At 37.3% G+C, this 16814-nt stretch overlaps 1 protein-coding gene across 6 annotated transcripts in view; it reads right to left on the bottom strand.

The window, feature by feature from the left end:
• Positions 1-16204, bottom strand: part of BICD1 (BICD cargo adaptor 1) — a 280766-nt gene extending 264562 nt beyond the window's left edge. For 5 of the 6 annotated variants that reach the window (XM_077170472.1, XM_077170471.1, XM_077170473.1 and 2 more), the window contains exon 1: positions 15477-16202. In XM_077170472.1, coding sequence (XP_077026587.1) covers positions 15477-15689 — 213 coding nt within the window. In that variant the 5' untranslated portion in view covers positions 15690-16202. Of the gene's footprint in view, positions 1-15476 lie in introns of all 6 variants that reach the window. The other variant, XM_077170477.1, reaches the window with a different exon arrangement.
• Positions 16205-16814: the final 610 nt, after the last annotated feature.

Genomic DNA, 16814 nt, shown 5'->3' with positions numbered 1-16814 from the left:
AATACATAAAAAAAAAAATACAACATGATCAAGCTGAGTTTATTCCAGGAATGCATGATTGTTTTAACATGGAAAATCAGTTAATATAATCCCAACATTAACACTAAAGAAGAAAATCCATATGGACCACCCCAACAGATGCACAAAAAATATCTAATAAGACTAATCATTCACTCATGATAAAAACTCTTAGCAATATAGGAATAGAAGGGAAATTTCTTAACCTGATAAGTGATAGTCATAAAATCCTACCAACAAATAAAATATTTAATGCTGAAATTTTAAATATACTCCTTCCACAATCAAGAACAAGCTCAAAAATGTCTCTATCACCATTTCTATTCAACACTGTAATAGAACTAATGCACTCAATAGGAAAAAATAGAAAATAAAATAAATATAACATACAAGGATTATAAAAGAAGTAAACTATTTTTTTGCATATAATACAATTAAGTAGAAAATCCAGAAGAATTCACAGATAAATTATTAGAACAGACAAGAGAGTTCATGGCTACAAAATAAGTACACAAAAATCAAATGTATCTCCATGCAAAAGTCAGTAAGAAAATATAATGGGAAAGAAAACATACAATTAGAAAAAAAAAAGACGCAATTATGAAAAAAATAATATATGCAATAAAATATAAACTTTTCCTGAAAGATATTAAAGAAGTTCTAAACAAATGGAGAACTAGACCATATTCATGGATGTGAAGGCTCTGACTATAAAATTGTCATCACTAGGTTATATAAATAATAATAAATAACAGTGTATTTATTATTAACCAGTTACATGTATAAACTGTTAAAGTGCTCTACACGTATTAATTCATGTAATATGCACAACTCTATGAGAAAATGTTATTCTCACTGTACTAAAGAAAAACTGAGACAGAGAAATTTCACAAAACAGGGAGAATTATTCCAACAGATATCAAGGACTTATTATAAAAGGTATTAAAAATAAGACAGTATGGTATTTGCACAGGTAGACCAACAAACCAATGGATCAGAATAGTACTGAATTAAACCTATGCATATGTAGAAACTTCACGTATGATGAAGCAGACATGGAAGATTAGTGGAGGAAGAAACACTGTTCAATAAATGATCATGCCAAAATAACTGGCTATCCAATGTCATGAGGGAAAAAAAATGAAATCAGATGTTTACATTACACCAAACACAGAAACCAATTCCAAGACAAGTAAAGATTTAAATATAACTGGTAAATTATAAAACATTCAGAAAACAATATTGTGAATATTTTTATGACCTCATCATAAGAAAGGGTTCCTTAAACAAGAATCAAAAAGCACAAAAGTGTAATATATCAACTAAATAAAAATTATGAACTTCTCTTTAAAAGATAAGCCACATCATATTGATGAATAATTAAAAACTTTTTCAATAAAGAGAAAAACAGAGAAGCCACAAACTAGGAAAAGATATTTGCAATATACGTAACTGAGGAAGGTTTAGTATACAGAGTATAGACATAGACTGCTGCAAACCAATAAGAAAAATATAAATAACCCAACAGAAAACAAGGCAAAGGACATGAAATGGATTTCACTGAAGGGGAAACACAAGTGTCCATAAACATTTGAGAATATTCTCATTAGTAGTTACAAAACTGCAAACTAAAGCAACAATCAGATACCATCACATATCTAACAGAGACAAAAATTCGAAAATTGAACAATATTAAGTAATAACAAAGATGCGAACCCCGTGGTGCCTTGTTCCTTGCACATGTTGCAGGATTTTTTACTGTTGGCTCATATTTTTTAGAATATTATCTTTAGTGATGACTTTCCAGCCTGCAATAATATGCTTCTAACAGGTATCTGTAGGTATGACCAACTGGGGATCACACTAAACTAAATTGTGACATAGAATTTTGTAGATTTCATTATTCCTGCCACACGCGCACACGCGCGCACACACACACACACACACACACACACACACTACGTGAACAGTTTGCAAATGGTAAACGTCAACTGAGGGTGTGATTCTGAGGAGAGACATGCAATGTTCCATGCAATCTCTTGTTGGAGACAGGGGAACATAGTATATCCAATTCTTTCGTACACTGAGAGTAGTTTTTTGGAGCCTAAACTTGGAAGGATTGTCTCCTATTTCCCCTCACCCCATGCGATCCAAAAGACCAAAGTTCACTTTTACCTGATTCAGCAAATGCCCTAAAGGCAAAAGTTGACTTCATTGTACTTACTTCTCTGGGTTCCATTTAGTTTCAGCATCTGAGAATCCTTCCTAAGTAAGGAATTCATGGACTCCTGTTCAAGGCTGGTTTTTACATTTCATCCACCATTTTTAGCTTTCTAATAGGTGGGTTTGTCAGATGTCTTAGGCAACTGCGCTACCAGAATCAAAAGTCAAATTTCAGTTTTAAAACACTAAATCTGACTATATCACTCCCCAACTTTGAAACTTTCTGTGTTTTCCCATGTTTATACTCCTTAGAACTCCCAAAAGTAGATGACTTTTCAAGAGGCACATTGTAAACTCCCGCAAAGCAGAATCAAAATGAAAGTTCCATTTGAATCAGCAGCAACTGAGAGAAAAGAGAGGAGAAAAGAGAAATCTAATACCAGATAACTGATCCAATGGGAAGGGAATGTTCAAGTTCCAACAGTCTTATCTATGAAGAACAAGTAGAGCCTATGTCAAAATTGCAGGGCATCAATATTCACAATACCCGAAAGGTGGAAATAACCCAAGTGTCCATCCACAGAGGAACAGATAAACAAAATAGATATATAGATACAATAGGATGTTATTATTCACCCATAAAAAGCACTGAACTCCTGACATGTTTACAATATAAACCTTGAAAACATCATGTTGTGTTAAAGAAGTTAGACGCAAAAGGACAAATATTATATTCACTTACATGACATATAGGCAAATTCATAGATAGAAAGTAAACTAAGGCGGGCAACGGTGGCTCAGTGGCAGAGTTCTCGCCTGCCATGCCAGAGACCCTGGTTCGATTTCTGGAGCCTGCCCATGCCAAAAAAGAAAGAAAGAAAATAAATTAGAACCAGCAGGAGCTGGGAGGAGGGAAAAATAGGCAATTATTGCTAATGGGCTCAGAGTTTCTGTTTGTGGTCATGAAAGAGTTTTGGTAATGAATGTGGTGGTAGTAGCACAACATTGTATAGTGAATCATACAGTTTAAATGGCAATTTTAGCATTGTATGTGTTAGCAAAATAAAAATTTAAAAACCTGTGGAACATCAGTGATTCTCAGAGCCAGGAGTGTCAAGAATCAGAGAGGTCGGTGAAAGATCACGGTCATCAGGAATGGCACCAACCTGACCCACGTGGAAGGATGGTGGGCACTGGGCACCCAAAATGAGTGGCCACAAAGGTAACCTGGTTAAAACAGGGCCAAGATCAGGAATCTGTCACCCTAGAATTCATAGGAGGCTATGAGGTCTAAATAAACTCTAAAACACTACAAACAGAGGGCACAGGAGCAGCTAATAGATTCAGACTACTTACTGCAACAACACAGAGGCTGTGATTCCCTGACAAACAACAATCTCTCCAATCTTCCCTCCCTTGCAGGCTATTTCCTCTTCCTCATACGAGTTTACCCCTTTTTCACTTGCTGGAAAATCCCTACTCATTCTTTAAGGACCCCCTTAAATAGGCCCACGATCAGGAAGTTTTCTCTGATTCCTTTAAGTTGAGCTTGCTGCCTTTCACTTAAGTCTCCTATCACGCAAGCCAACACATTAATATCTTTAATTATTTTATTATCACCATCATCCATCACTTATCAGAAGTTCACCATGTGTCAGGCATAGTATTAAATGCTTTATATAGATTTTTCTTTAACACACAGTTATTATTCTCTCCATTTTACAGAAAAGGAAACGAGTTTACAGAGTTTTAAGCATTTCTCTAAGATCAACTAGCTGCTAAAGGGATTCAAACAATTTTTCTGACTTTGAAGCCCATGAATCTTTCCAGTAAGATATCATTATCACATCTGTCTTTCTGTTGCCTCCAACGGTAAATAATCTATTGAAAAGTAAAGACTGTCTTTCTCTAATGCTTGGCATATCATTGACGCTTTCTAAATACTTAATACATAAACGACTGAATGAACAAATGAACACATTGCTAAAACTGTCCTTATGGCACCTAGGATGAAGGTGACTAAACAGTTCACGGAGTCTGGAATATGGGATAGAAAGCAAAAGAAAGTAGATAAAGATATAGTTATAGGGAACCAGACAGGTCAGCAAAATCTCCTTTTTAGGGTTTAATATAGTCAAACAAAAGGGTATTTTTAAAACAAGTGGTCTATTCCAACCCATTTTCAAAATAATTGGCTGTTTTAATAGCTTCATCTTTATTTTTTTATAACCCAAATCAATGCAAAAGTATAAATATCTATTAAACATTTGCTACAAGAATCCTATTATGTGCCAGTTTGAACTTGCTGTGTATCCCAGAAAAGCCATGTCCTTTAATCCTCATTCAGTATTGCTGTATGGTATCTTTTTTACTGTTTCCGTGGAAATACGACCCACCCAATTGAGGGTAGCAACTTTTGATTAGATGGTTTCCATGGGAGGTGTATCTCTAACCATTCAAAGTAGGGTTGCTTACTAGAGCCCTTTAAGAGGGAACCATTTTGGAATAAGCTTTAGGGCCGCCAGAACCAACAGAACAGACAGAGCCCCAAGAAAGCTGTTAAAGATTCCTGGAGAGAGAGCTAGCAGATGTTGCCATGTACCTTTCCAGCTAAGAGAGAAAACCTGAACATCACTGGCTTTCTTGAACCATTCCCTGAATGACTTAATTTGGACATTTTCACAGTCTTGACTTAATTTTGACATTTTCACAGCCTTAGAACTGTAAACTTGCAACTTAATTTATTCTCCTTTTTTAAAAGCCACTCAGTTTCAGGTATATCGCATTTCAGTAGCCTGCAATCTAAAACACTATAAACTTCACAGAGGCTACCAGGTTAATTAAAACTCCTCCTTTTCCCTTATGGAGTTAAGTCTAGCTTGAATGTATGAACAAAGGTTATTTCAATGGGGAAAATATTTAAAATACAGAACATTGTGACTTCCTTGCTCAAAACCCTCCAAAAACTTTCTATCTCATTTAGAGAAAAATGCAGAGTCCAGATAACACCTATAAACTGCTACATAATTTGACCTCCTCTTTGACCTCCTCTACTACTCACTCCCTTTCTTAATCCCTCCAGCCACATGCCTTCCTTCTATTCCTTCTCTGAGGCTTTCTCTGACCACGTAGAGAAAATGGTAATCTTTCGTACTTTACATGCCTTCTCCCTTTCCTCTTCTATTCCCACAGCATTTTGAACCATCTAATATTCTTATTATTTCACTTGTCTCTCTTCCCAGGCAGAATGTAAACTCCATGAACACGGAGTCTCTGTTGGATGTGTTCTCTGTTGTATCACCAGTACCCAGATCTCTGTCTAACACATAGCAGCACTAAACATATTAGTGCTGTAGGAAAGAATGAATGAACCATTATTTATCTTTAAGCAATGACCTATCTGCTCACAGCAATTCTTTGGTTTCTATTTTCCGAATTTCTGAATCACACTGGCACCACAAACTAAAACGCAATTTAATAATTTTTCTCTTGAATTGACCAATGCAACTAAAATCTCACTGGTGTGGAGTTATTTTCCTTGTCTGCTCCTGACCTATCTTACTGTGATTATTACCTAAAAAGGTAATTGTGATTTTCAGATCCTGACCTCAATTTTAGGGGAAAAAAATAGCTTTATTATCCCAAAACATAAATATGATTTGCAAAGATACATTATTTATTTTGCTAAGATGATAAAGGTATGGAAAACTTTATTGCAAATAATAGTCTTGATTCTTAAGGAAGACTATAAAAATATATAGCTCTTACAATGTGACTTTGAGATTGTGAAAACTTTGCATCTCATACTCCTTTTATCCAGGGTATGGAAAGATGAATAAAAATAATAATAATAAGGATAAAACATACATAAATAGAATAAGGGAGATAAAGAGTAAAAATTGGGTAGATTAAAATATTGCGGGTAAATGAGAGGGGGAATAAGGGCTATGGGAGATATGAATTCCTTTTTTTTCTTTTTATTTCTTTTTCTGGAATGATGAAAATGTTCTAAAAATGATTACAGTGAAGAAGACGCAATTATGTGATGATATTGTGAGTCACTGATGTATAATATGGTTGGACTGTATGTGTATGGATATTTCTCAATAAAAATATTTTTTAAGAAAAAAACTAGACATTTTGGTGTAAAAAAAAGCTCAACTGGAAATATCTACAGTAAGTCAGGAGGAGAATCTGATTAATTCTCTTAAGAAAGCTATCCTAAGTTCTAAAATATTTTAAAATTCTGACAAAAAAGGGGCATCTTGTTGTTCAGATAATTAGAACTAGATCATTAAATAATAGTTAATTCCCAATTACCAACATTAATCAAGAAACTATCAATTTTTAAAAAGAAAAGAAAGAGCAAATAATTTAAAAGCTATTTATAATTGGTTTGGGAGTGAATTACATTATTCCTTTTTTCTCTAATGATTGATTTTCCTTCCTAATTAAATTTTCTTGAGATTTTAAACAAAATCTCTGGACCTACATAAGATTCAGCTTGTGATTTAAAGAGAAAAACAACCAAACAAAAAGGCTGTGCATGCCAAAGAAAATAATTTGCAAGAAGACAGAATCTCAAGCTCAACAAAAGAAGTCATGTACAAGATTAAACTTATCCTGTCTCCATCTACTTACTTCACACTGCGGTCAACTTAGAAAAACATCTCCTAAAACCATCTAGAAAATGGCAGTAAGGCTTATCAACAGGACACACACGTTACATAAAATAAACCTCTTTCAGCTTCAAAAAGTGATGACTAAGGATTCTTCAGAAGTGACATTTGATTCCACATTAGTCTGCAGTATAGAAGGAAAAAACAAAGACCTATCATTCTGAACCTTCTATTTCAGACCCACGCCAAACTGGACAAAAAAACATTTCTAAGGAAATTGCAACTGGTATTGTGTTTTTCCCATAGATGTAAACAGGTTTCTCATTTTCAATTCTAAATTTAAATATAGAAAGATAACAGTTAAATATTACATCTTAGAGTAGTTTTTTTAAATAATTTTTGAAAACAATGAGCATGTATAACCAAAAGAACAATTAAAAATAACCCCCCAAATTAAAGATTAATTCATTAAAGCAATTTTCTAAAAAATCTATTCTAATCATGGAAAGTTGATATAAACTACAATCAGAATAAAGCAAATAGACTTAGAGAAGATAACTTTTAAAAGAAACTTTTAAGTAAAACTCTCAAAAATTGAAAATTAAGTGCCATTAATTTAACACACATGTCTAAATTTGTGAAGTTTGTTGATTTCCTGAAAGCTTTTTACAGAGTCATTTCCAGAAAATAAAGGTAAGGCAAAAAAATAAAAATAAAAACAAAACAAAACTGTGCAATTAAAATTTATATATTAGTTAAAAATACCCAGCTTTTCTTACCAAAGACACCTGTTTCTCCTAGAATCATGTAATCCTAGAGTTGGGAAGTATTGAGGAAAGAGGATCTCGGCCCCTGGCTGAAGGAAAGGAATTAAAATACTGGAGCCGGGGCACTGCCTCCAATGACTCTGATTCAATTGTACTGGTGAAGGGTTTGGGAAGAAGGAACTTTTTTATAGAACCAGGTGATTCTAATATGTTGTCAGTATTGGGAATCTCTGATTCCAAACCATCTCTTCTGAATGACCCAGCGGGGATCACCTAGGCTCAGATCAAACACTTCCAATATTGAAAACGCAATATCTCATTAGAAAAATCTAAAGGAAATACACTATAGAATAGTTATTTTTCAAATATAAATGGTTATTTTTACAATATTTTACATCATTTCCCCTAACTGCCATAGAGTCCAAGACCTTTACACTTATTCTTCCTCATAAAAAGCAGTTCCTCACTCTCCACGTGACTGCTTCCCATTCTTAGGATCTGGGCTCAAATGTCATCTTCCTGCAGAGGCCCTTCCTGATTATGCTGTTCCTAGCCAGTTTCTGTCTCCACTCAGGACACTTCTTACATCAGAATTAATCTTCTTTGTTTCTATGTTTACTGACTATCTCCCCCTACTGATACATTGCTTCATTCAGGCAATTCCATCCTGTCTGTCCTGTTACAGCAAGTGGCACAGTGCCCATTATAGTAGGAATGCAATAAAATTTTTGAATTAATAAATGAAATACAAAAAGAGATCATGGGAAATCTAGAGCAAAAACAAAATGTATTGGTAATGCAAATAGCTCACAATGCAAATTGAAAAATACTGAACGGTATTAATAACAAAACATATAATAATGGTACGTGTGTGTTTGTAAAAAATTAAATTTCTAGAGCCTAGGGACCTCTCTCAATGCAACCATATGACTCAAACGTATAAAGTTTCACTGAAACTTCCCAAAATTTGCAGACACACTCATCCTAAACTTTTTATTACTTATTAGTTTTCTGAACATCAAGCCAAATGTAAATCAAAATTAAGATAAACTTTTTATACACATTGAAAACATTCCCTAAAATTCAAAGATCAAATACTGTGAAATGAACAATAAAACAGAAAATTCTAACCATGTTGAAAATACTGCAATCTAGTGGTGGGGATAGAAGCTCAAAATAGGAGATCACTTTAATAAAAGAAGCTCAAAATAGGAGATCACTTTAATAAAACCCCTTTTCAAGCATGCACCCACTGTACTCCCAGCAAGTAGATGGCTAGCCTCTTCTTAACTTCTTTAGCAAAAACGCACTACTTCTTAAGGAAATCCACCTCATTCCGTTATTGAACAAAATATACTTGTTAGAAAGTTTTTTATTTTGACGCAAATTATGGCACGTGACCCACCGGGTCTCCTTCTGTTCTGTTTAGCCAAGTACACATACGTCAATGAAAACAATGTCAGCGAATCAGTTTCATAACAGTAACAGAGAAGTAAAGTGAATCCAGACAGGAAATGGGTTTAGGTCAGGTGTTCAAAGGAGGGGGAAACTATGAATTGATTTGTTTTTTTAAAGTGAACTGAACACAACGGTTAAAACAGACTATCCTGGCTGAACTGAGTGAGCATGGTAAGAATGGTTAGGAGGAAAAATTTGGAAAAGAGTTGACCTTGAAGGCTGGGGAGAAATTATTCCAATTAAGCAAGATTATACTGCACTTTGTAAAAACAAAACAGGATGAATCTGAAAAGCAAAGGAAAGGACAGGCATCACAGATATTTTGAGTTGGTAAAAATCATAAAGATTGCCTATTCCAACCTCATAATTACTACAGAAGGGGAATTAAACCCCAGGAGGAAGAAGTATTGTCATGCTTATACTGCCATCCCTGTGACTCTCCATCATAAGAAAAAAACACTTGCTGAACATTTTCCTATACTCTCTTCTCCCCACCTCCTGCACAAGATGCCAAATCTGAGATTCTGTACAAGATCCTAATCAACTATCTCAATATTAAGAATCAGAGGACAAAGATGGGCTAAAGTGATAAGATAATAAGGCCTAAATGCCTGAATCATCCTGGTTGCTAACCAAGGTCCTGCATGGTCAGGATGTGGTCACACTGCAGGACCGGTTCTTGCCGGCCATGGAAATCAGCCTCATCACCAGCCAAAAGGACAAGGAATCAAAATCACTGCTAATTCACCCACAAAATCTCCATCTTTCCCCTTGGTATCATCACACAGGCCAGCCATGGGGCAACCAAATTCCTTCCGTTTCTCTTAAGAACCCCTAAACTTCCCCCTTTCCTCATGGGCAGTCTCAGAGCAGAACCTCAGCCAAGCTTCAGATCCCTCCTTTTCCCTGTGATGCTACCCACACTCCCAGAGATTCCTAGTTCTCTTCCCTAATCAGACCCATTTTCTTCATATTTGAGGCATGAGTGCCTTAAAAATGCAGCCTTTTCCTATAAATTCCTATATTTAAAAGGACATATAATTAAATGAGAAAAGCCAGGTGGCAAAGCAAGATGTAGCAGATGCTTCTATTTTTATAAAAACAATGGAACAAGAAAAACCCTGAATTCATGTTTATAGGTAGTTAAAACAAGTATAAACGAATACTTACCATAGGGTTAACAATAGGTCTGGGAGGAGAGAACGGGGAAACTTTAAATTTGTATATGCTGATGTCTAATTTGGATTGTTTGACAAATTATCCAAATTGGATCACTTGGACTGTAATTTTTTAAGGGCAAAGGCTTATGCTCACCCCCAAAAAAACAAAGAAAAAAAAACATGAATGCGTGAACTAAGGAACGAATTTAAAAGCTCTAGTGGAATTTCAAGCATCAGCCAGTGAGGGGAGAAATCAGCTTCCCCAGCCCCCACAACCCCAAGAGAGCTGTGTGGGAAAGTTTTCCACTTAGGCTGTTCCTTTCTGTCCTCACTGTGCCCAGCCTGGGTTCTTTGTCTATTGTTAATTAATCAGCATATCTCCAAATTAAGAACGCAATCTGTCAAAAACAAAAAATTGCAAAAATTCATTTGTTTCATTAAAAGGTCTCATATAACCTGGACAGAAACTTTACCCTCTAAAACTGCTCTTCCCCCACTGTACCTTTCTTTATGAATGGAATTAACTTCTACTTTTCCTGAGAAAGATTTTTGACTCCACTCTCTCATTTTCCACATCTAGTCACATCCAACACATGTGGCAGCTCCATTCCTACTGCAACTGTCTGCTCCACTGGTCAGATCCAATTCACCCTCTATGACCATCAGTGGTTTTCTAAATTGCACTTGTGGTCTTGGCTGAGACGTTTCACCTTCTGAGGTAGTAAAAATGCAATGAGAAGAGAATGTGGGCTTCTTCCTAAAACAGTTTTTAGCTCTGTGAAAAGGGTCCTTAAGCCACCTAAGATGCAGTTTCTTCTACCGTACAATACAAAGACTATCTACCTTATTTGAATAAGGACTGTTTAAGAATTAGAAACAAAGCATGCAATGCATCTAGTTATAACTACAGCCATGTACAGAGATCAATGTTTTATTACCCTTTTATTTTTATTGGTAATAATGGGCAGTAATCCTCTGACTTACTATGAAGATTAAACGAGATAACACGCAAGCCATCAATTATTATTCATTTCCTTTTGATGGTTCCCCCATCCCCAAGACAAAATGTGGCCACTTCATCTTCTGCCACTGACTTCACATACCTTCTCTTTTGGCATAAAGAATTATTTAAGAGTAAGCCTATGGATCTCTTTATACCCTCCTCTCCATCAAAACCACAAAAATAAACATAACCTTACCAGTAAGAATGTCCTTTACCCTATATTTCAAGATGTAAGCAATGATTATATTTTCAAATTTTGGAACACAGTACAAGTATAGTCATAAAGTATAAGTACACTTTCAGACAAGAGGGCAGAATATCTGTAAGCAATAATTCTGAAAACTCCTCAAATCATAGCGGCTACACATGTACATGCAAGCACTGTGAATGGAATGAAATACTACTAAATAATATTTAAGAAACAATCTTGCCAGAGACAAAATCTTGAGTTGAAATAAAGTGATTATTTGTTGCTGTTCCTTGCAAAGTTTCTGAAAGCATAGATTGATATATTTGAGATATTTTAATTAATTTGGTCATAAATATGAACTGTTTCTTCTTTAAAAACAGTAAAGCAGAAGTTAAAATACTGGTTTAGGTAGCTAAATTAAGTATTGACTTTCTTTTCCTGTTTATTAATAGATTGGGAAATAAATCTGGGATTTTTTTTCCCTCATATGATTTCATAATGTGAGTTTACAGATACAAAATATGCTAAAAAAAAAAAGTAATTCTGTTTAATGATGAATACAGGTAATTATACAGTTTTTATCAGATTCCTCATATGACAATCTCCAGAATGGTATTAGTAAATGTTTATTTCTTGATTTAACTATGTATTGTCCTGAAAAAGACTAAAACTGGCTCCACAAGGAAAAACCAATAAAAGCCCATCAAGGTTTCTTAAACAGCTGGTGATCCTCCTTGGTGTCAGGGTTGAGAAAATGAGCAAGAAAATGAGTTAAAGACTCTTAGTACATAGTTTACTGTAACCTAGCTGCAAATTTTTTTAAAGCCATCCAATAATGCTGAATCATTCCATTCTAGGCGGATCTTTTTAAACTTCACTACATTTTAAATTCCAAAAGTACAATGAAAATTTAAATTTGAAATCTAGGGTATTTTCTTAAATGTATGTATATTCTTAATTTTCAAATTATTTTAGAACCATGACTCTCCTTCAAACACTATTTTGGCCCAAGTGACAGCCATGTAGTACTAATTTTACACACATCCCAAACATACAATCAGCCAGAACCCTGAATTAACTGGTCACAAAACCATGGTCCAGGATTCTAGTGGACAGGTTGCTTTGTCCAATTGTCCAAAGTATTATGAAAAGGAGAATATTATGATGATGTAAGAGATCCTTTTTTCAGGTCCTTAGTTCTTTTCTTTCCAGCTGTGGACAGATTTATAGCAGTCATGCAACTAGGCACCGGCAAGAGCCCTAGTTGCTACCAAACCAGGTTAAAAAGCAATCTAGGTTGAGGAAAGAAATATCTATAAAAACAAATCAACAAATTCATTGCACTGATTTTTACACATCCTCAAGCGATGTTGCATGCATGCATTATTGTCATAGAAAAGTTGGCCAGGGAAGTAGAGTAGCTACACTGCTGAAGGCTGATACCAGGAAACAAAATGACCTGTAAAAACTAAACCATGATCGCTACACTGTAAATTACTAATGTTCAACTTGGACTAAGTACAGTTCCGCTGACACACCCACAAACTGGTCCAATTATGTAAAATGGAATCATTTGTTGAAAGGACCTAAAACTAAGACTAAGATTTGTTTTACACTTCGCTATAGACATAACATTACAACATCATTTACTATATATACTCAAAAATGAACACAACTTCCTTTTGAGAAACCAGAGCACTCAAAAATATGTTTTTCAAAAATGGCTTCTACATGATATCATCATTGTCATACCTCAATTTGCCTGATAACTTTGAATTTACTTTTCAAACAGGAAATATTACTTCAGACTACTTTAGCTCATTTAAATAATATTCTCAACTAAAGTCTACATCATGTGTAAATGATAAAACTAACAGGTCTCACTAAATAATAAAGTATAATGATTATTTTATGGTCCCTAAAATTTATTTTTATATCATTGTTTGAGGCACTTCATTAGGAAACTTAATCTGAACTACTATATTAACACAAAATACAACTAAAAATACATGTGGGTATCATTTGGTAAAAATAACCCTGGTAAATTTTTATTAACCTCCTACTATAAAGACCAAGATATGCTTTACAATTTTATAGAAAAAAAACTGTTATATCATTCCCACAAAACATTTTCTTGCATTTTTCTCATTACTGCTGATGAAATTAATTCAGGTCATTTTAAAAATATTCACCACTTCCTAATTTTCTTAGTCTCTCTATAACAGTAATATTGGCTAGTGAGTGCCAGAGAAGCATACATCTTCTTCCAGCACAAATTTATTCTTCCATAAAATATTCATAAAATATTTACAGCATGCCCACTAGATGTTAGGCTTTGTGCTAGACTTTGGATGCAAAATAAATTAAGACCTAATCCTTGCCTAAAGATCTCATGGTATACTAAGGCAAAAGACAACTGTATCAAGTTTATTATGTAGGGTAAATGCAATGACACAGGGTTATTCCTGGAAGAATTTTTTAAATCAAGCAAAATGGTCAGGTAACTGTTACACTCCATTTTATTACGTCTGTCCCCTTAATCAAGGAGGCGATGACTTCACACTGGCTGGTTTGCACTTCTCTGACTTGGCAAAGCAATGATGACAGGTGTAGACTCTGAGAATTACAATCATCATGCTGTTTCCTGACTTCAAAAGTTTTAGCATCACTAAATTTAAACATGGCAGCCTAAAATCTTCTCTATTTTGGAAAATATAAACATATAGATGTTTTGTTAAGAATATACATAGATGGTAAGAAAAATCATAAAATTTACAGCCTGATGCACAAGAACGGGATTTCTAATTGGGGTATTTACTGTATGTACCATATTTCTTTTTTGGCATTTAGGCATCAGAATTAAAAAACATAAATGTTTACCATATTGTGTAAATATGCTAAGAAAGCAAGTTGATTAGATATGTCATAAATCATGTCTTTTAACTGTAACAACACAAAAGAAGACCTAGCTTTTCTGCTAAGGAAAAAAATAGTTTGAGTACATTACTAAAGAAAGGTTTTTGATATTTTTTTATATCAAATGAGAAATAACATTTGAAACACCAATAAGTGCCTAAAAATAAAGACTTGCCTCACAGAAAAGCAGAGTGTACATTTAAATTTATAACCGGTTACTTGCCTCAGAATCAGATAAAACAGCCTGAGTTCCTTAAATAATATGTGTATTGTATTGACAAGAAATTAAAGCATAATGACTAATTTCTTAGACGGTCTTCAAAAGAAGCCAAACGCACAAAGACTAAAGAAGGCAAGTGTTAATACACGGCCTATTTGTGATACTATGTTTTTATAAATACAATTGTTTCAACCCAAGAGCCTCATGTGAAAGCAAGGCTACCCATGTAAGCAGGTGTTTTGATATATAACACTCTTTCAGACCATTTGTAGGTGAGCTATATTTTCTCTGGTCAGGGTGACCTCATAACTCTTGGGCATGGCCCGGCCTCACTCCTAGGTGAATACAAGGCAGCAAGCATCACCCTAGGAAAACTGTTGTGTGTTTTCTCCCCTGCAGCCTGATGACAAGAATGACTAAAGCCAAGAGGAATGAAGATTGCCCAGCCTTTGCAAAATAGGATTGCTAAGGAGTTCTCCTAAAAACAGTACCCTCTCTCCCCAAGGAGGAGTTACATTCAGCAGAAAGCTAAGGTACCATAAATCCTACATGCTGAAATTGTGGTTCCTCACACAAACCCACTCACCACCTTTGTGGACTATGGGATTGCCACTGAAACCTGGGCTGGATATAACAGCAGTTTTGAGAAGTTGGATTGATACATTCCAACCCAGCTGAATGTGGCTTTAGTCCTGGTACTTGAAGGCTCTTATGAATCTTCCTCCCCCACAGCCCAAACAACCACTGCCTCCCAAATTCCAGTTTATACATTCATTTCCTAGGCAATTTTTCTCTTGGTGGTAAGACAATGGACCCTTTCAGTTTTCTCTCATCAACAAAGGGCTCTAAGATGAAGAAACAAGTCTTTTCAATCACATCCTTTCCGACTTCAAAAAATGATGAGCGGGGACTGGGGGCGGGGAAGCGGGGGCCGAGGAGGGGAGAGGTGACAGACAACTCACCTCTTTCAACTGCTCGAGCTCCTGTTTGAGACTGTCGTACTCAGCCTCCAGCTCATCATACTGCTGTTTGAGGGTCAGCTTCTCTTCCAGCACCACCAGCCCGTACTCGGCAGCCTGGATCTTCTCGTGGGTCGTCTCCGTGAGCTCCTTAGTCAGCCTCTCTATCTCAGTCTTATAATGGTCCACCGTCTGCACTACCTCTTCTGCGGCCATAGCCCTGGTCGATGGAGGCAGGAGGGCAAGTAAAAGCAAGCGGGGGATGGAAATGGGGGAGGGGGTAAAAATGGAAAAGAAAAAGTGTGGCCCGATGAATGGGTGCCCTGACTGCTCCTCGGGCAGCAGCAGCTACACTGCCCGAGAAACTGACAAGAAATGCAACATGGAGAACGCAGGGGAAGAATCGGGGGCGAGCAGGCAGCCGCTGCCGCCGGCGTCCTCTGGGCCGGCACCGGCGTGCGGTCAGTAGCCGTGCGGCATGGCCTGGGCTGCGGCGGCCGGGGGCAGCGAGGGGCTCCGGATTCTGCTTATTCAGAGGCGCCGGGCCGCCATGTCTCCCGGGTAGCGTCACTGCAGTCTCCCCTCTCGGTCTGGCGCGCTCCGGCTGGTCGCTCGCTTGCTCGCTCTTCCCACCTGCTCCCTGTAGCCCTGCTGCAGCCTGTGCGGAATGATGCAGTCTTGGGGCCCGCTCCCTCCCTTCCCGCCTGGCCCCGGCTCCAAGCAGGGGGCGGGGAGGCGGATGGAGTCAGCGCGGGGGGAGGAGGGAAGGACCAGACGGAAACATCCCGAGGCACCTCCCGCCGGGCACACGGGGCCGCGGGGCGGCACCAAGGGGCGCGCAGCGCGGAGGCGGCGGGATGGAGCCCGGGAAGCGGCGCGGCCTCCGCTCGGCCCGCCCGGGGCTGGAGTTCCTCCCCAGGGCTTTGATCCCGCGGAAGTCGGTCCTCACAAGACTGGCACGGGCGCCCCAGCTCTCTCGCTGCGACGTGCCCCGAAGCTCAGGACACTGCCTGGAATCCGCGCCTTCAGCAAAGAAAAGCAGTAATTAGCGCAGTCCCGGCCCGCGCTTTCTTCTTACCTCCAGGGCTCGCAGCATCCTTTCCCGGCCTCCTACAGCAAAACGAACACTGCTTCCAAAGCCTTCCAGACGCGCCCCAGGGCGCCCGCGCCCGCCCCTTGCCGCTTTCCTCTCCCTATCTTCCTCCGTTCCCTCTCGGCCTCTCCTGGTCCACCCCACACTCTCGCCAAACAACTTTATTATCCTTCAGGGCAGTCTTCGCTAAAGATTGATTTTCCTGGCCAAAGCTTTTCTATGCCCAGTTTATCCAACAAGATAACTAT

The sequence above is a fragment of the Tamandua tetradactyla genome, chromosome 7, assembly GCF_023851605.1.
Source record: "Tamandua tetradactyla isolate mTamTet1 chromosome 7, mTamTet1.pri, whole genome shotgun sequence".
NCBI classification, from domain to species: Eukaryota; Metazoa; Chordata; class Mammalia; order Pilosa; family Myrmecophagidae; genus Tamandua; species Tamandua tetradactyla.
This window is presented reverse-complemented; position numbering and strand designations above follow the sequence as displayed.